This window comes from Lonchura striata, chromosome 5, assembly GCF_050655825.1.
Source record: "Lonchura striata isolate lonStrDom1 chromosome 5, ASM5065582v1, whole genome shotgun sequence".
Classification (NCBI taxonomy): domain Eukaryota; kingdom Metazoa; phylum Chordata; class Aves; order Passeriformes; family Estrildidae; genus Lonchura; species Lonchura striata.
In genome coordinates this window covers 6,032,874-6,053,213 of record NC_140707.1, presented here as the reverse complement: position 1 = coordinate 6,053,213, position 20,340 = coordinate 6,032,874, and the positions used below count along the sequence as shown (strand labels likewise).

Genomic DNA, 20,340 nt, shown 5'->3' with positions numbered 1-20,340 from the left:
AGTGTGGGAAGTGTGGGAAGAGCTTCATACACAGATCAGCCTTGACCAGACACGAACGGAGGCACCACTAAGGGAAGCCCTGTGAGTGCCCCGAGTGAGGGAAGAGCTTGGAGTGAGGGAAGAGCTTGGTGCACTGTTGCAGCTCCATTCCCCATGGGAGGATCCGGGCTGGATGATCCCCAGTGACCCCCGTTGGGCAGAGCCCTGGTGCCCCAGTATGGGGAATAAAAAAGAGAGAAAAGCAATGGAGCTGATAAAGGGGCCCGATATCTGAGGCCTGACTGAGCAGAAACTGTGGGAGACACAGACACAGTTTAAGTCTCCCTGGGCAAGAAGAGCGGACAGTGGGGGCTGGCAGGGGTGTGACAGAGGGGATGAGGGGGTGACAAAGGGACAGAGGGGACAGCAGAGCCCTCCAGGGAGGGGACAAAGGGGACCCTGGGAGGACACAGGGGCCACTGCAGGAGGCCAAAAGTGCCACCAGGTCCCTGACACCTCCCCTGTCCCCTCCCCAGGTGTCCCCGTACCAGCTGGAGTCACTGGTGAATGTGGTGGCCACCCTGGGTGAGGTGGCAGCCACCGTGACCGGGTTACAGAGGGACGAGCAGCAGCTCATGTCCCCAGAGTCCCTGCACGGGAACCTGAGGAATTTCACCTGGAGTCTCCATGAGACCCTGGGGCAGGGCGATGTCACCTCCCTGGGCCACCGTGGTGTCCCCTCCCTGGGCCAGGCTCTGGCCACACTTGGGGCCACCCCAGGGGCCACCTGGGCCGATGTGAGAGCTGCGGCCTGGGCCTGGCAGGAGTTGGTGGTCAGGCTCGAGGACAGCCGGGCCCTGCTGGCCTGGGATGCCACCGAGCTCCGCGACGCCCGCTGGGACGCGGCCATCGCTGCCATCCGGGCCGGGGACCTGCAGAACGTGGCCACCCGCAGGAGGACAGCTGGGAGCAGCCTGGTGGCCACAGCCCAGCAGCTGAAGGTGGCCCTGGGCAGGGAAAAGAGGGCCTCGGCAGGGCCACGCACAAGGCCCAGGTGGCTGCGGCCACCAACGAGGCCGTGGGAGAGGCCGTGGTGGCCAGCAGCCAAGCCATGGTGGCCACCAGAAGGGGACATTGGGCACAGGTGGCCCTGGGGCCGCTGGAGCGCTTGGTGGAAGAGTGTGAAGGAGGCAGGTGGTTCCCCGAGGAGCTGCAGCGCCAGCTCGGGGACATCGAGGCCATCCTGGAGGGGACAAAGAAGGCGTCCCCCGATGTCCCTGAGGCCTTGGTGGCCAAAGTGGCCGAGTTTGAGCAGCCGTGGGATGCCAGTGCCTGCCTGGGCAAGGATCACCTGCTGGGGACACTTGGGGACATCCACGACCTCCTCTTGAGTCCCTGTGGTGGCTCCGGCGGCCCCGGTGGCCCAGCAGGCGCGCCCTGGCCCAGCGGTGCCAAAAAGCCATGGAGAATCTCCCCAGGCTGCTGCAGCGATGGCACCGCTCTGATGGCATCAGGGACAGTGACATCCTGGTGGACAGCGCTGGCGTCACCAGTCCCCTCCTCGCGCGGGATTTGAGACCAATTCGGAGAATTTTCTGGGAATTTTCATGGGCATTGTCCCACATGCTGATGGGAGTTTCTGGGATGACATTACCAGCCTCACCTGGGGACATTCTGAGAGCACTCAGAAGGCTTTTGCATTCCCCTGTTGCCTTTTGCATTTTTCTGCTTTTTCTGTTTGGTTTGGCATTTCTCTGTTGCCTTTTGCAGGTTCCTATTGACCCCCAGCATTTTGCTCGGGTGCTCATACTGATATTGATTATTGATAATTCCTTGCAGCTGCTCGCTGGCACAATAAAATCTCAGAGTTTGCATGGACAAGTCCAAGGCAGTGTGAGCTTTCTGCCAGGATTTGGGAATCCTTTACGAATCCAATTCTCACATCCCTGGGCCCCCCCGTTCCCGGCGCTGTTCCCGGGGGTCCCGCGGCTCTGGGGGGTCAAAGGGGAGGGGGCGGAACCCCCGTGATGGGTGGGGGGCACAAAGGGGGTCCGGGCCCGGTGCTCGGGGGGGTCGGGGGCACTGAAGGGGTGCGGGTGCGGTTTTTGGGGGGTCCCGGTGCTCAGTGAGGGGGGGTCAGTGCTCAGCAGCGGGGGCTGTCCAGGGACCCCCCCGGCCCCCCCAAATCCCAGCCGGGTGTGAAAAACAAAGTTCACTAAGGGATTACTAAACAAAGTTTAATCAGGGATAAAAAAGGGTTTTGGGGCTCGGCCAAAGAACTCGCCCTCAACTTAACCCTTCGTTCTCCGGATCCGGTTCCACTGCAGGGCCAGGAACACACTCCTGAGTTTTGACATTATTCAAACACTCCTGGGAGGTTTGGGTCTCCCAGGAACTCGTGTTTGGGTCTCACCTCTGACTTGTCTGCAGGACATTCTGTAGATTAAGTCGATGTTTTTGATTTCTTCTCATGGTTCCACCCTGTTGTTTCAGACCCCCTGATAAATTCATAAATTCTTCTGAGCTTTGTGTCACTGGTATCACCTGGTGAGGCTGGTCCACAGATGTGGGAAACACCGGAATTGTTTTACACCTGAGTCAGTCACACAAAAGCATTTTAACATTACATAGTCTCTATTCCAGTATTTATTATTGATCTATTTAATGTTTATCTATTTTTAATATATTAAGGCCTATGATATAATATCTGTTTATTACTCTAGCAGTAAATTTGTTATATGCTGCACACATAAACGGATTGATTTTATTGTACCAGCGAGCAGCTGCAAGGAATTATCAGTAATCAATATCAATACCAAGTACCACAGCAAAATCCTCGTGCTCAATAACAACGTGCAGAAGGCAATACAGAATTTCAAAAGCTGATTATTCTATTGTCATTTATAACCCGGCTCTGCTGCAAGGCACCGAGGGGCTCATTCAGCCCCTGACCCACCGCCACCCCCATCAGTGTCCCCAGAGCGTCCTCAGAATGTCCCCAAGTGTCCCCAGTGACGTCACCCCAGGAATTCCCATCAGCATTTGGGACAATTGCAATGAAAATTCCCAGAAAATTCCCCGAATTCATCTCAAATCCAGTGTGGTTTGGGGAGGGGGGAGAAGTGACAGCAGCGATGTCCCTGATGATGTCACCGTCCCCGACAACGTCACAGCCGTGACATCGCTGTCCCTGCAGCAGCCTCAGGATGTCCTCTGTGAAAAATGCATATTTTATGGTTGGCTTTTGCAAGTATTATATTGAATAGGATTTATATTATGTTACATTGATTAGTAGTGCTGTATTAACATTTTAATGGTAGGGTAAATGTAGATTTGTGGTTAAAATGGAGCTTTTGTGGTTAAAATAGAAACTCTGTGCGTGGGAAGAAAGGAATGAGGTACTTGCACTGGGACGGCAGCCGCAGGACACCGAAATCTTCCAGAGAAAAAGAATTTACAGCTTATTGTAAATGCAGGCGAGCCGGGGGGAAGAAATGACGATGCCTGACTCCAGCTCAGAAGGATGAATGGTTTCTTTATTAGAACTATACTAATATAGATTAATATACTGTTTAAAGGAGACACTAAAACTACAAACTGCTTTTTCTAACTCCCAAATCTAACTCCTCACAACTCGTGACCCTCTCTGAGATTCCACCCCAGGTGGGTGGGATTGGCCCCAGGCTCAAACGATCCTCACCAGAACCCAACCCAGCAGCCACCCCACAACAATTTGGGTAACAAATTGTTAAACAATTCTGCAAACACGTTCCACATACTAAAACAAGGAGCAGAAACAGAAATTGTTTTCTCTTTCGTTTCCCTCTGTGCTCCTCTGTGGAAAATGCTGGGAGGCAGAGCAATGTGCTGCCACAAGGGCTCCCTGATTAAAGGAAATTCACTCTCCGTGCCCCGCTCAGCCCTGCGGGCGCCGCGGGATTGAGAAGAGGCTGCCACTGCTCCGGGCTCTGTGGCTGGACAGGATTGATGCATCATGCATGAGATCGATGAATATGCAACAGGCTGCTGCTTTTAGGGTTATTCCTTGTTCAAGGCGTGGTTTTGGCAGCTCAGTGCCCAAAACATCCGGACGTCCGTAATCCCTCGCTTTTTATTGTCTTGTCACTGTCCTGACCTCATTGTCCACATTGTTATTGCTCTGATTTAATTGCTGGTTTTTAATAACTGTTTTATTACTAATAAACCTTTACAATTTTAAAAACCGACTGACTGGTGTTTTCCACAGTGCCCAAAAACATCCAGATGTCCAAAATTCTTCACTTTTTATTGTCTTGTCATCGTCCTGACCCTCATTGTCCAGATTCTTATTGCTCCGACTTCATTGCTATTTTTATAACTATTTTGTTACTAATTAACTTTTTGAATTTGTAAATTTTTAAATTTCAAAAACCAGCGAGTGGTGCTTTTCACAGTGCCCAAGAACTCCTGGATGTCCAAAATTCTTCATTTTTTATCATCTCGTGGTGCTTTGACCCTCATTGTCCAAATTTTTATTACTCCTATTTATTGCTATTTTTATAACTATTCTATTACTAATTAACTTGTTTGAATCAGGAATTTTTAAAATATTTTAAAGAACCAGACTGGCATTTTTCACGGTGCCCAAAAACATCCGGGCATCCAAAATGATTTTCTTTTTATCGCCTTGTGGTGGCCTAAATGTCATTGTCCAGATTTTGATAACTCTGATTTTATTTTGTATTTTAATTTTATTATTTTTATTATTTTAATTTTTTTATTTTATATTTTGAATAACTATTTTATTATTAATAAACTTTTAACATTTCAAGAACAACTGATCGGTGTTTTCACAGTGCCCAAGAACTCCTGGGTGTCCAAAATTCTTCATTTTTTATAATCTCATGTTGTCCTGACCCTCATTGTCCACGTTTTTATTGCTCCGATTTTATCGCTATTATAATTATTATTTCATTACTAATTAACTTGTTTAGTTATTTATTACTAACCTACTTGTGTAATAATTAGTTTATTATTAATTAACTTTTGTAATTAGTGATTAGTTTGTGATTTTACAGACCCGCGATCAGCGCTTTCAGAACTCGCGGCGAGCGGGAAACGTTACACGGGAACGAGCTTTGGATCGATTCCTGTGTGATACTGATCAATAATCAATAATTAATAACTAATACTGGAACTATTAATTTGTGATATTGATTAATTAATAATAAATAATTGACATTGGATTGATTCCTCTGTAGCATTGATTAATAATAAATAATAATGAAGAGTGGATAAAAGTTTCTGTAATATTGAGTGATTAATAATTAATAATTACTAATATCTAATAACATAGATTGATTCCTTTGTGATACTGATTAATAATTTATAATTTATATTGGATTATTTTATTTTTAACATTGATTAACACTATTGGATTTGTTACTTTGTAATATTAATAATAATAATATAGGATCGATTTCCTTGTAATATTGATTAATAATAAATAACTAATAACATAGGATTAATTTATGTGTAATATTGATTCTTAATAATCAATAATTAATAATTAATATTGGATAGACTTATCTGTAATATTGATTAATTAATCCTTAATAATTAATAATAGATCAACTTATTTTTAGTGTTGATTAATTAATAATCAATAGTTGATATTGAGTCTATTTCTTTGCAATGCTGGTAATAATAAAGAATTAATAATTACTACTGAATTTATTTCTCTGCAATATTGATTAATTAATAATCAATAGTTGATATCGGATAAATTTATTTGTAATGGTTAATAATTAATAATTAATTATCAATAATCAATAATCAATAAATAATATTGGATTGATTTCTTTGTAATATTGTGAAAAATGCCGATTGAATGATGCACTGCTATTGATTATTGATAACTCCCTGCTATTGATTATTGATAACACCCTGCTATTGATTATTGATAATCTGCTATCGATTATTGGTAACTCACTGCTATTGATTATTGATAACTCACTGCTATTGATTATTGATAATCTGCTATTGATTATTGATAACTCCCTGCTATTGATAATTGATAACTCCCTGCTATTGATAATTGATAACTCCCTGCTATTGATTATTGATAATCTGCTATTGATTATTGACAACTCACTGCTATTGATTATTGATAATCCGCTATTGATTATTGATAACTCACTATTGATTATTGATAACTCCCTACTATTGATCATTGCTAACTCTCTGCTATTGATTAGGATGTGTGGAGATGAAGGAACAATGGGAAAGGAAATCTCCTTTTTTTTCCTTTTTTTCCCCATTTTTTTCTCCTTTTTTTGCCCTTCTCTCTCCCGTGACAAAAGCGAAGATTTGATGAAAAATCGATAAAATGGGAAACGGAACTTTTTAAAAATTGCTTTTTAAAAAAAATCCAGTGAACAATTGGAGCTGGGTAATTGGTTCTTTAATGACTTTAAATTCGTGCTTTGGGTTTTTTAATCAATGCTTTAAAAAAGAACCTTAAAATCCAAACTGGAACAAACTCCTCCAGTGCCACCAACCCCATCGGTGTCCCCAATGTCCCAACTCCCCAAATGTCCCCAAACCTCCCCAAATGTCCCCAAACTCTCAAAATGTCCCCAAATATCCCCAAACTCCCTAAATGTCTCCAAACCTCCCCAGATGTCCCCAAACCTCCCCAGACCTCCCCAAATGTCCACCAGGCCCATCCCCGCCATGTCCTCCATGCTGGGCCTGGTGGCACCTGTGGGGACATTGGGGACACGTCACCGACACGCCCGGGTGGCACCGACACCCCCGGGTGGCACCGAGCCCGTCCTGGTGGCACCGGCCACCCCCCGATGTCCCCAGCTCTGCTCCTGATGTCCCTTAGGAGATCCCAGTCCTGTCCCCAGTGTCCCAAACCCCATCCCCGGTGTCCCCAACCCCGTCCCAGCTGTCCCCAGCCGTATCCCAGCTGTCCCCAACCCCATTCCTGATGTCCCCAACCCTGTCCACAGTGTCCCCAGGCATCTCTGCTGTCCCAAGACCCTCCAAACCCCATTCCCGATGTCCCCAGCTGTCCCCAACCCCACTCTTGATGTACCCAACTCCGTCCTGGTGTCCCCAACTCTATCCTCAATGTCCCAAACCCCATCCCAGGTGTCCCCAGCTCCAGTCCTGCTGTCCCAAGACCATCCACACCCCATCCCTGATGTCCCCAGGTGTCCCCAACCCCATCCCTGATGTCCCCAGGTGTCCCCAACCCCATCCCTGATGTTCTCAAGTGTCCCAAACTCCGTTCCTGATGTCCCCAGCTGTGGCCAAACCCTGTCCCTGATGTCCCCAGGTTTCCCAAGCTCCATCCCTGATGTCCCCAGTTGTCCCCAAACCCCATCCCTGATGTCCCCATGTGTCCCTCACCCGCCACCACCACAGTGACCCGGTGTGGCACGTCCCAGCCGGGCCCCAGGGTGGTCACCAAAGTGACCCCCTCGGTGTCCCCCTCAGTGTCCCCCAAGCGTGGCCTGGGGTGTCCGTGGGCGCGGTGTTCCCAGCGGATCTCCACGTCCAGCAGGAAGAAGCCGACGGCGTCGCAGCGCAGCTCGGCCGGGAGCCCCAGGGACAGCCGGGATGGCAGCAGGGACACCTGGGGAGGGGCTGGGACACGGGACAGTGAGCTGGGGATACTGGGAGGGACTGGGACATACTGGGACATACTGGGAGGGACTGGGAGGGACTGGGACATACTGGGACATATTGGGAGGGACTGGGATGGACTGGGAGGGACTGGGAGGGACTGGGACAGCTGCAGCGACACCTCCCTGGCGCCCCCTGGCGGCTGGGAGGACCGAGGAAACGTTCAGCCTCAATGGTGCCCCCAGGCGGCTGGGAGGATCGTGGCCGTTCTGTGCCCAAAAACCCCCAGAACCCCCCCAAAAAAAAACACCAAAAATGCTCCCAAAACCCACAAAAATCACCCGCTAAACCCTCCAAGAAACACACAAAAAAAGCCCCCAGAAATCACCCAAAAAACTCCCCAAAAAAACCCAAAAAATGCCCCACAAACCCTCCAAAAATCACCCACCAAACCCCCCAGGACCTCCCAAAAAGCCACAAAAAATGCTCCCAAAACCTTCCAAAAAACCATTCTATGCCCACAGCGCCCCCTAGTGGCCAGGAGGACCGAGGCTGTCCCGTGCCAGTAGCGCCCCCTGGTGGCCGGGAGGGCCAAAACCACCCACTGCCAGTGGCGCCCCCTAGCGGCTGGGAGGACCAAAGCAGTTCCATGCCTGCAGCGCCCCCTGGTGGCCGGGAGGACCAAGGCTGTCCATTGGCGCCTCCCAGTGGCCAGGAGGACTGAGGCCGCCCACTCCCAGCAGCGCCCCCTGGCGGCCAGGACGACCCGACACCCCCCCCGCTCGGTGGCGCCCCCCGCTGTCCCCGCAGGGCTCCGCAGCCCCTCCCCTCCCCTCACCTGCGCGGTGCCGGGGGGGCTCCCGTGGCCCCCCAGGAACAGCAGCACCCCCGGCGCGGCCTCAGTGCGGCGGGCAGCGGCCAAGTCGAAGGCCAGAAGGCGCCGCGTGGCGCCATGGCGGTGCCGCAGCCACTGCAGCGTGAAGGGCTCGGCCGGGGGCGCGAAGGCGCAGTGCAGCCGCCCCGGCGCCCCCAGCAGCGCCCGCGTCTGCGGCGTCTGCGTGGACACTAACAGGGACACTGAGGGGTGGGACAGGGCGTCAGGGGTGTGGGGACATCGGGGACACTGGGGACATCGGGGATGTGGGGGGATGTCAGAGACATTGCGGGGCAGGACAGGGTAGTCATGGGGTGTGGGGACACTGGGGACATCAGGGGGACATTGGGGATATGGCGACATCGGGGTGTGTGGGGATATTGGGGACATCGGGACAAGGGGAGACATTGGGGACAATGGGGACAATGGGAATGTGGGGTGTCCTGGCTTATAAGATAAGCATGTATTCTATTTGCCATCTGTTGGAGCTTGGGCAGTTTTCTTATCTCTTCCAAGAACAATGTCTCCCTCCGGAGAGATATCTTCTGTTCATGGACCATTGAATGACTCACTGCATGACTGATAAAGTTACATCATCCCATTGTGAGATGCTCCACCCAGAGGGAGGAGCCAAGCATTCCTACCTGCATAAAATCAGCACTTTTTGAGACACTGGCAGCCACTTCGCTGGATTCCCCGAGTAGCAGCTTCTTCTGTGCTGGATTCCCAGAGGAAGACCAGGCCCAACTACTACCAGACCTTCAGAGAAAGCTCCACCATTCTAGAGATCACCACTTCAGCAGCATTTCATCTGCCACTCCAGGAGGAGCAGCCACCATTTTAACTGGACTATTACCAACACCCTGACTCCTCAGGGTGTCAGGTTTCTGACTCCATCACTAGTTTTGTTTGTACTAACTGCATTTTTTTTAATTTAATTTTTTTCCTAGTAAAGAACTGTTATTCCCATTCCCATATCTTTGCTTGAGAGCCTTTTAATTTTAAATTGTGGTAATTCGGATGGAGGGGGGTTTACCTTTTCCATTTCACAGGAGGGTCTTGCCTTCCTACACAGACTCCTGTCTTTTCAAACCAAGACATTGCATCAGCCCGTTTAGGGAAAACGGCTAAAGATGTCTCTAGAACTTCACTGCTGCTTTTGTAACTCTGGGTATACCACCTGAAGTAAAGGCAATGGCCCAGCTTATACTTCCTGCTGAGTTGCTACCTTTTTTGCCTATGGGGAATTATGCACAAAACAGGTATTCCTCATTCCTCAAAAGGCCAATCTGTCACTGAATGGGCTCATGGCTCCCTCAAGCGTCTCCTGGTAAAATAGAAAGGGGGGGCCAGAGAGGACAACCCTTCCGAGAGACTGCAGAAAGCCTTTTATGTGTTCAACTTCTTGAAATGATCTTTGATGGACCCCAACCCTTGATTGTTTGACATTTTAATTGTAATTCATAATTGCAACAAAAGGAAAAATCCCTTGCCTTAGTGAAGGATCCAGGATCTGGTAAGATATTGGGGCTTTATCCTTAGGTCACCTGATGTCACCTGGTGTCACCACTGAGTCAGGAACAAGAGTCAGGCGACACATAAAATCTAACTCTCTCCAGGAGACTAATACTAATTTTATTAGGAACCCATTTCTTTTTATACACTGCTCCAACACCTGACTGGTCCTTTAATCAACACACCTCACATGATTGGCTAATTAAGGAAACACCCTTTAGTAAACATCTTATAAGAAAACAACTGTTCAAAACACCAGCTGCAAGATTGCTTTAATTCTTTCTCTCAGCCTTCTCAAAACTCCCCAGAACAATTCCTAGGAAAGTTTACCTGGCTTTCTCTCTGACCAGGTTGGGGTAGAGGTTTTGCTTGCATGTCCACAGAGAATGGTTCCAAGTGGATTCCAGCAAACAATGTGAAGGCGTTTTGAGATTCTTTGACTGCATCACTTGAAGATTCACCTTGAACATCAACATTGGAGGAGAACCCTTGTGAACAGGACCTCGCCACCACATCAGCACCTGTTTAACCTCTAGCAGACTTATGCCCTTGGGAAAATGGTTATGATTATCCAGTGGTATCAGGGCTTACAGGGCTAGATCAGCTTCTGGGGGATTGGAGACTTGGTGGATGGATAAGAAATTTAATTAAAATAGGCTTATATGTATTAGGATTATATTATGTATTGTTATGCTTATTCCTTGTATTTTATATTGTGTGAAAAAATTAATAGACAAATCACTTAAGAATGTATTTTTGTTTGAACAGATAGGGGGAGGTATGGGGAACAAACCAGAGAGTACAGTGGAACTGATAAAGGGGCCTGATATCTTCTTCTTCTGCCTGATTGAGCAGAAACCATGGCAGAGACAGACAGAGAAAGTCTCCCTGGGCAAGAAGTGACCAAGAAACATATTGTGAGACATAGTGATAAAATAATGTTACCAGGTCATGTGATGTCATAAAGAAGTGTAACCAATGGGAAATTGTTACCAAAACCAGAGCCCTATATAAGCACCATACAAGTGAAACTATATAAACACCTGGTACACTCAATAAAATTGGCTTCTGATCCCAACTCACATGCCCCCGACTCTCCATCATTGATAACCCCTGGTCTGGGTGATCCCTGTTGGGTGGGGGGAAGGTGTTGGAGAGATTTCTTTCCCTTCTCCTGCTGTGATTCAGATGGTAATAAATTCACTCCCTGTGCCCGGGCTGGGACTGTTTTGCCAGTGCTGGTGCTCGGGGCGGGATCTCTCCCGATCCTTTTCCTACTCCCGCCTTCCCTCAGCCAATCAGAGACAGCGCGGCTGATGACTCACCAGTTGCTGGGCAGACCCGCAGCGACCAGCGGTCCCGGCCGGACCCGCCCCGCCACGGCCCAAATCCTCCTGAATCCTCCCAAATCCTCCTGAATCCTCCCAAATCCTCCCAAATCCTCCCCAAATCCTCCCCAAATCCTCCCCAATCCTCCCAAATCCTCCCCAATCCTCCCAAATCCTCCAAAATCCTCCAAAATCCTCCCCGAATCCTCCCAAATCCTCCCCAAATCCTCCCAAACTCTCCCCAAATCCTCCCAAATCCTCCCAAACCCTCCCCAAACCCTCCCCAATCCTCCCAAATCCTCCCCAAATCCTCCCCAAATCCTCCCCAAATCCTCCCCGAATCCTCCCCAAATCCTCCCCAAATCCTCCCCGAATCCTCCCCAAATCCTCCCCGAATCCTCCCCGAATCCTCCCCAAATCCTCCCAAATCCTCCCCGAATCCTCCCTGCCCCATCACAGGGGGTCCTGTGCAAGGCCACGGGGAGCGGCTGCGGCCGCCGCTGGCTCAGGAGCTCTGTGGGCAGGAAAGGGGGTGACACTGGGACTGGGGGTGCTCGCAGGGCTTCCCTTAATGGTGCCTCCTTCGGTGTTGGGTCAAGCGAGAGCTTCTGGAGAATCTCTCCCCACACACGGGACACTCACTGGGCCTCTCCCCGGTGTGGATGTGCCTGTGGGTGACGAGGCTGGAGCTGTGCTTGAAGCCCTTCCCGCACTCAGGGCAGCAGAAGGGCCTCTCCTGTGTGTGAATCCACTGATGCACTGAAGCATGGACAGACGGCTCCTCAACTAATTAAAGCTGGAAAGAAGGGTATTTTATTGCAGTGCTGGACACATGTGGAATCATTTCCAAATACATGTGCAAGGAGTTGCAGACTCCTGCTTTCTATTTATACAGGAAAGGTTTTACATATCCAAGCTGTTTCTAAGGACACATAATACATAATCATTACCTGCCCACTTTGTATTATAATCAGCTGAATATCCATTACGGCTGTGCAATCGTGTTTCCTTAACTGGGTCTTTGGGATTTTGAAATAAGGGAGTGGGTGTAAGGGAGGAAGAAAGCTGTCTTCCTCAAGGTAAACTCTTCACCCATGGCCAGTTTGCAGGACTTTTTGATCTGCTGATCACGGTAGCATCTCCTAACTGCTGATTATTCTTAAGGCAAGATATTTCTATGGTCTCTGCTCCTTCACAATTCCTACATCTATCCCTGTCACTCCTAGCTTTACTTTTCTAATATATTTGCTACTCTTTAACTAAGGCATGTGATTTTTGCTAGCTAACTTGGCTTCTTAACTAATTTTAAAATCTTAACTAAAATATGAAATCTTCTACTATCTCAGTTATATTCCCAGCTGTCCCCTTGACTCATCCACAGTTTTCAATTATCCTAAATACTTTTCCAGCTGACCCTTGGCTCATTACGATGAGATTGGAGCTTCTCAGAAACCACTTCCTACACTTGGGACACTCATAGGGCCTCTCCCTGGTGTGAATCTTGTGGTGCTGATGAACTTGGAGATCCACCCAAAGCCCTTCCCACACTCCCCACACTTGTAGGGCTGATTGATTCCCCATCTGGATCACCTGGTGCCAGATCAGGTCTGATCTCCGGAGCTCCAGCTGAAGCCCTTCCCACATTCCAAGCGCTTGTGGAGCTTCTGCCCACCATGAGTCATCTCCACCATCTCTGAGTGCCAAATGGATCTCTGGCTGCCTTCTAGGCACAGAGGGGCTCTTACCTCCTCACAACTCCTGGGGCTGGGTTTGCAGCCCCTCCTTGTATGGGATCTCCAGGGCTTTTCCTCCCCATTGGGTTCCCATGCTGTGGAGCTGCTCAAAACAGCCTCAAAACAGAGGTTCTGAGCAGCGATTTGTCCTCCCAGGTCTCTGTCTGCAGCTCAGTACCTGGGGTAAGGAAAGAAGAGGAAGGAATGTGGAAGGAAGAAGGATAGAATGAGAAGAGGAAGGAGGGTGGACAAGGAGAGGATGGGACTTGCCTCCATGCCAGAGGGAAGGGGAAGGAGATCCCACCAATTCATCCCTGGCAGGACAGCGTTGGCAGCAGCGCTGTCCTGCAGCCAGGGGCAATGTTGGGCTGATAGGTGGAGCAGAGGAGAGGGGGAAAGGGGCAGTGACTTCCTCCTCACCTGCCTCAGTGTTCCATGCTATCTTCCTTTTCCTCACAGCCTCCACCAGCTCCACCTGCACAAAGGTTGGGATGGACAAATCCTGGCTTGGGAAAAACAAAGGGTGAGCACCTTGGTCCTGCTGCCCAAGTCCAGCTCGAGAAGTCACCACCCTGTTCACAGTTGGATGGGCCCAGACTCTGCTCATCTCCAGAGTCCCCCACTCCTCCAGGCTGCTGGGATCCCCCAGCTCCAGGATTGGCCATTGCTGCTCTCCCCACTCCGATGCCAATTGGAACCCCAAAACCAATGTCCCCCTCAAACTGTTACCACTGCCCCAGCCAGTACAGAGATCGCTACAGGAACCCTTCACAAGTCTCCAAAGGGGCATCTGCGTCTCACCTTTGGTGCAATGCAAGATCCAAATATCCCTTTCCCTGCAAAAAAAACTCCCAGAAATCCCCCAATGGATTTGGGGTGAGCTCCCCCTCCCCACTTACCTGCAGGATCTGGGGGAGTAAATGCTGCCCTGACCAGGGGAGCTGCAGACTCAGCAGAAGGGCAGGCAAACCGTGTGGATCTGCTGCGGTTCCTCCTCTTCCTCCTCCTGTTCCTGTTCCTTCTTTTCCCTAACCTCCTCCTCATCTCTCTCTCCTCTTCCTACTGCTCCTCCTCCCTGACCACCCCAGATCCCCCTTTCCTACCCACCTCTCCCCCATGGCTGCAGCACCAGCGTTTGGATAGAGGGAACCTCCCATGAGCCCCCCAGGTATGGGCAGGGGGCTTGGGGACCCACCCAGTGCAGATCCATTCCCCCCTCCCAGAGCCTCACGGAAATCACTCCAGGGATCAAGCGATGGGGACACTAAGGGATCCCCATGGAACCACCCATTTTTGACCCCATCCCCACCCTTCCCTCCCCACTCCCATTGTTCCCCCAAACCAAAGACCCCTCCCAACTCAATCTGAGGGTCCCATTCCTCTCCTGGTCAGAATCCTCTTTTCCCCTGCTCTCCCACCCCTTCCCCATTGTGCCTCCAGCTCTACCTCTCACCCCTGGGCTTGGATTTGGGGATCCAGGCCCCTCCTGTTCAGTTTGGGGATCACATCCCCCCTTTCCCTCAATTCAGGCAGCTCCTGGCAGCTTTTTCCTGGGAGGAATCCCTGAGTTTTGGGACTTTTAGGATGTAGCTTAGGAGAACAGCTCTGGTGGGCTTTCCCCTCCCTGTTGTGACCCCTCAGCTGTCCCCGACACCCTGGGGGTGTTGGGATTTCCCTCCTAGGGACAAGGACGTTCATCCCCTTCCAGGAGCCCAGTGCCCAGCTGGGGCTCCAGGTCAGGGGTCCTTGAGCAGCTGCCCCAGAACCTCCACCAGGGTCTCCCAGTGCAGCCGGAGCTGCTCGGCCTGGGCTCCCCAAAGGCCTCAGCAAGGTCCAAGTCCTGCCCAGGAACCCTCAACTCCTTCAAACCCAGCATCCCACTCATCCCCTGCAAGTTCCTCCCATGGCACCGGCCATGGCCATGTCCCCACTTGTCACTGGCCATGTCCCACCATGTCCTCACCCATGGCTGTCTCCCCACCATGTTTCCATCCCTGTCACTGCCCCCCATGTCTCCATCCATGCCTGTGTCTCCCCATGTCCCTAGGGATGGCCCTGTCCCCCTCCATGTCCATGCGTGCCCATGTCACTCTCCATGTCTAATGCTTTTTCTCTTTTTGAGCCTGGTCTTATAAGCTCTCAGAGATAAGCATTATACCCCTGATAGCTCAGCTACCTCAGGTGGCATAAAACAAGCAGGATGGCTCATGTGACAGTGTTGGAAATAAAAAGTTTTAATAAAAGTCAAAAATAAAAAAGCTTTTTACAGAGAAAAGCCAAGTCAGGGCAAAAGGTTCTTGCTCTTACTAAAACACTTCACAAAAGCAATTAACTTATTTTGTTCTCTTCTTTTCTAGGGAATTGCTTAGGTGGGACTTTTTGGCTCCTGTCCAATTAGCTACCCTTAAGTTTGAGGTGAAGTCCCCAAGGTCCTATGAGGTGTCTTTCAACCAAATTGAGGAGAGAAACACCTGGCCTTTTGTCCTTTTTAAGGGAACAAAAGGTTAACTTGTTTACTCTGTCAACAGAGGGCACATTCTTACACGTGTCCCACCATGTCTATGTCCTACCGTGACCACATCCACTAACTTAGTTCAATGTCTATTTTTACTTCAATATTGGATATTTTAAAGGGATAAAGAGAAATGAAAACAAAATCAAGGCCAAAAGAAAAAGACTTCCATGTCCATGCCGGCTGAGGATCCACGTGCTTGGGTGGAGGGAAGAACCTTTTTGGTGGAGTTTCTACCCCACTGTCTCCAAAATCTTGGTCTTTTCCCCAGTTTTTCCACCATCTGGCTGCAGAAGACACCCTTGGGCAATAGGAAATCAAAATCGTTGAATCCCTGAAGTTGGAAAAGACCTTGTCCTGGTTCAGAGCAAATTTGGGAGAGAACCTCCAAAGGGATTCCTCTGGAAAGCAGATTCAATTGGCTCCTCCCCCAGCCAGTTTGGGAAAAGTATCTCCTTGGAGAACAGTGGAAAAAACTGTTTTTTAAAGAATAAAACCTAAACAATATTAAACAATAAAACCTCTTGCTGCTCTAAAAGAGAGACAAACTCAGGAAGTCCCTCCGTGGGTTGTAGCTCAGCTCACTCAGTCTCTTATCAGTCCCTCCGGTGCTGGAAATGCCACAGTCCAGGCCTGGCCCGCTGGGCCACAGGTGTGAGCTGCCGGTGCTCTTCTGGGTGTTCAGGCCAGAGCAGGTTTAAACAGGTCCAAAGAAAAGGGAAAAGCAGCCACAGTCCAGGGAACTTCTCTGCCACAGCTAGCTAAAACTAATTAACAGCAAAGGAGAGATCTGTACCTCTGTCTGTCCATCTGCAAACAACCTGGCCCAGGAGCAGGAATGTGGAGGAGTGAGTGCAGTTTCTGAAAACAAACTCTGCCCTTCTCTCCCTCCTTTGCTCTCGGAACAAGTCTTAAAGGTGCAAAAATTATAATTCACTATAAACAGAACAGACAACTGGAGATACAAGCATCATATAGTCAACCTAGGACATACCTCCAAGACCATTCAGTATTCCTTGATGCCACCAGAATATAGGATTGAATGCAAAAGATTTTATGGAGTTGGAAGTCATTAAATGTGCTCTCCCCAAGGAATTCCCATTGTTGGTCTGTGCCCCAATGGATGTTCCTGCCACTGGGTTTATCTAGGTGCCCACAGGGAACGAGGAAGATGTGGAGCCTCCCAGCCAAGTGTCTTCCCAACACAGATAACCAGGCCCATAGATCACCAAGACTGCCCAATGAAGGTCACTGAGGATCATCCAACAAGGATCCTCCCATAGGGAATGGATCTGGGAGGAGCATAAGAAGCTCTTCCCACCCTTGGGGAACTCACAGGGCTTCCCCCCTTAGTGGCGCCTCCTTTGGTGTTTGATCAAGGCTGATCTCTGTGAGAAGCTCTTCCCACACTTCCCACACTCGTAGGGCCTCTCCCTGGTGTGGATGCGCTGGTGCACAGTGAGATTGGAGTTGTGCTTGAAGCCCTTCCCACAGTCGGGGCAGCGGTAGGGCCTCTCCTCTGTGTGACTCCGCTGATGTACGAGGAGACTGGAGCTGATCCGAAACCTCTTCCCACACTGGGAACACTCGTAGGGCTTCTCCCCGCTGTGGATGCGTTGGTGCTTTCTCAGGTCTGAGTGCCACCCATAGCTCTTCCCACATTCCAAGCAGGTGTAGGGCCGTTCCCCAGTGTGGATCACCTGGTGCCGAATCAGGGCTGAGCTTTCTCTGAAACTCTTCCCACATTCCCCACACTTGTAGGGCTTTTCCCCAGTATGGATCTTTTTGTGTTCCGTAAGCTGGGAGTTGAGGCTGAAACTCATCCCACACACCCCACACTCGTAGGGCTTTTCTCCAGTGTGGATCCTCTCGTGTCTCCTCAGGCCAGAGCTCTGCCTGAAGCTCTTCCCACATTCCCCACACTCATAGGGCTTTTCCCCAGTGTGCATCCTCTGGTGTTGCATCAGGTGGCCCTTCTGGCTGAAGCTCATCCCACATTTCCCACACTCAAAGGGCTTTTCCCCAGTGTGGATCCTCTGATGTTGGATCAGAATGGAGTTCTTGCTGAAGCTCCTCCCACACTCCCCACACTCAAAGTGCCTCTCCCCGGTGTGGATCCTCTGGTGATGTCTCAGGTTGGAGCTCCAGCGGAAACGCTTCCCACATTCCTCACACTCGTAGGGCCGTTCCCCAGTGTGGATCACCTGGTGCTGGATCAGATCCAAGCTCCGGCTGAAACCCTTCCCACATTCCAAGCACTTGTGGGGCTTCTCCCTGCCACGAGGTTTCTCCACGAGCTCTGAGCTCTGGCTGGATCTCTGCCCGCCTTCCTGGCTCAGGGGGGCTCTTTCCTCCCTGTAGCTCCCTGGGCTGGGTTTGCTGCCACTCCTTGTGCGGGATCTCCAGGGCTTTTCCTCCTCCTCCATTTCCTCCATTTTCATTCCTCCCCGGGAATGAAAAATCCTGGTCTGGGGGAAAAAAAAAGAACAGAGCATCTTGGACTGGGAGTTCCTCCTGTCCCCACTTCATCTCACAAAGTCATTGGGCATCGTGTGTCTATAAGAACCTCCAAAACACCAAGGTTCAGCATAAAAATCCTCCAAACTTTTAAGACACAGATCAAAACCTCCCCAAACATCAAGATTCAGCAAAAAATTCCTCCAAAACATAAAGATTCAGCCCCTAAAAAAAAATAAAGCACCAACATTCAGCCCTGGGGCTGCAGCACAGAGGGGACACCCTGCTCCAGGGGGGATGTCCCACAAACGGGGGACCCCATGGAAGGAACCACAGGAAAGTGTCTTTACAAACAGATGCTCTGAAGCTGCTCAGAGATAGGGCCAGGCAACTTTTTTATGTAAGGAAGTGACAGGAGAAGACATCGGTTTCAGAAAATTTTATTAATTGATGACACAATCATTACAGCAAGAAGCAGCAGGAGGAATCTGTGGTAAGAAAAAGGATGATGGAAAAGAGGAGAAAGAGAAAAATACAGAGGACTGAGATGTTTTTCAACAGGGTCTTATCCTCACATTTGCCAGCTGATCCAGATCCTTCCATCTCCGGTTTCCAGGAGAGGAAAAGCAGGAGGTCAGGATGCCAGGGGTTTCTCTGCGGTGGCAGCGGCAGCACCGGGCGCAGAGGTGCGGCACCGGGAGCACGGGCTGGGGCCTGTGGGGAGCTGCGGGGCCGGGCCGGGGCTGTGGGGCAGCCGGGGCTCAGCGCCGGGCGCTGCCTGACCCCACCAGCCCCGGGCAGGGCCGGCAGTGGCCCCCGGCCCCCAGGAGGCTGCGGGACGCCCCGGCCGCTGCCCGGCCCCGGGGAGCTGCCGGCCCTGCCCGCCGGGGGGGCCGCCTTTGGACACTGCGGCAGGACAGGCACCGGCTCTGCCACACGGGCTGGGCAGGGACCCTGAGCACAACGGGGAAAACAAAGGAACAGCTGGGAAATGCAGAGTGCACATGGAAGGATCAGGATTTGCTGTTCAGGATTTGGTTTGGGTCCCTGCAGAAAGGAAAGGTTTTGCAGAAAGCTCAGCAGCTCTCAGAGGATGAGCACCCACAGGCAGTGACCGGGGCTGCAGGAGTGGCACAAGAAGCCCTGCAGCACTTGGGCACAAGGGCACAGCAGCTGAAGGCAAGAAGGGATGAGCAAAAGGCCAAGCTGAAGGCAAAGGCCATGGCAGAGTTCCCACAGCCCTGAGGGATCAACCCCAGGGCCCAAGGGGGCCCCAGCACCCAGGGGATGACGGGGTCGGCCACAAGCACCTGGCAGAGGCATTGCCCTCCTGGCCAGGGCAGAGCCCACCCAAACAGCCCCTGGGAAGGAGTCAGGGCTCCAGCTGCAGCCCACAAGGACACTGCAAGCACAGACAGCAGCACCCTCAGCAGGAGCAAGTCCACCCCTGCATGGACATGGATTGTCAGGGCTCTCTGAGCTCCCATCCCACCGGGGACCCACCACACTGGAGCCCTGCAGAACATTCAGGCTGCGTCTGCATCCAGAGGAGGCCTCTCCTGATGGACACAGGGGCCTCTCCATCCACTCGGAATCTTACACCTAAGGGGGGAAAATTGTAAAGGAATGTTTTCATTGTTAAGGGAATAAATGGGAAAGTTGAGCTGGTATCACTTGTTCAATCACTGTTAGGAGCTGTGGGGGGTAGGTTTGAAATAAACTAATTTCTTTTTCTTCCTACTCTGATTGTAATTGACTAGGAATGAATTTGATGGTGGCATTGTAATATTGTAAAAGGTGATACAGAGGCTATTGCTGCTGTACCTTTGTGTCAAATGTCTGGGAAGGCCTGTGCTGAAGGGAACCCAGAGGTGTGGGCAGCCCCAGGGGGAAAATTTGATGTGGAGCCTCTCCAAATTACTTGGAAGCAACCAGGACAAGTGGTGTCTAAAAGCAACACCCTGTTCCAGGGGAGGGAAGGAAGGGCTCACAGCCTGGTATGGAGTCCCTGCTAAAGGCAGGGCTTTTGGAGCCAGGGATGTCTCCCTACAGCACTCCTATCCTGCCAGTCAGGGAATCAGATGGCTCCAATGAGGAGGACAAGAACAAGTGCTAGACAAAGCCCCAGTGAAATGGCTGAATTTCCTGGCTAAAAATATCTTTTGAGTGTTGGGGAAAAAAAAAAAACAAATGGTAAATGGTGGAGAAAAAGGTTAAATATTTGGGAAATACTGGGACTGAAGATTCCTGGTGAATTGACCCAGAGAGGCACTGGGCAATCTCAGAAGTAACATTTCCCAGTACCAAAAAGGAGCTGAGACAATT

General features: G+C 50.5%; 1 protein-coding gene and 1 pseudogene across 2 annotated transcripts in view; one reads left to right on the top strand and one right to left on the bottom strand.

The window, feature by feature from the left end:
- The first annotated feature begins 614 nt into the window (after positions 1–614).
- Positions 615–5,690, top strand: LOC146767177 (uncharacterized; annotated as a pseudogene). The gene has a single exon (XR_014955915.1). The product of XR_014955915.1 is annotated as an uncharacterized LOC146767177 (transcript).
- LOC146767175 (uncharacterized) overlaps positions 3,339–20,340 on the bottom strand; it is a 31,709-nt gene continuing 14,707 nt past the window's right edge. Inside the window, 5 exon segments of the mRNA XM_085582344.1 lie at positions 3,339–3,415; positions 6,632–6,721; positions 7,381–7,606; positions 8,435–8,673; positions 16,895–18,081. Of these exon segments, the coding sequence (XP_085438470.1) occupies positions 3,339–3,415; positions 6,632–6,721; positions 7,381–7,606; positions 8,435–8,673; positions 16,895–18,081 (1,819 nt within the window).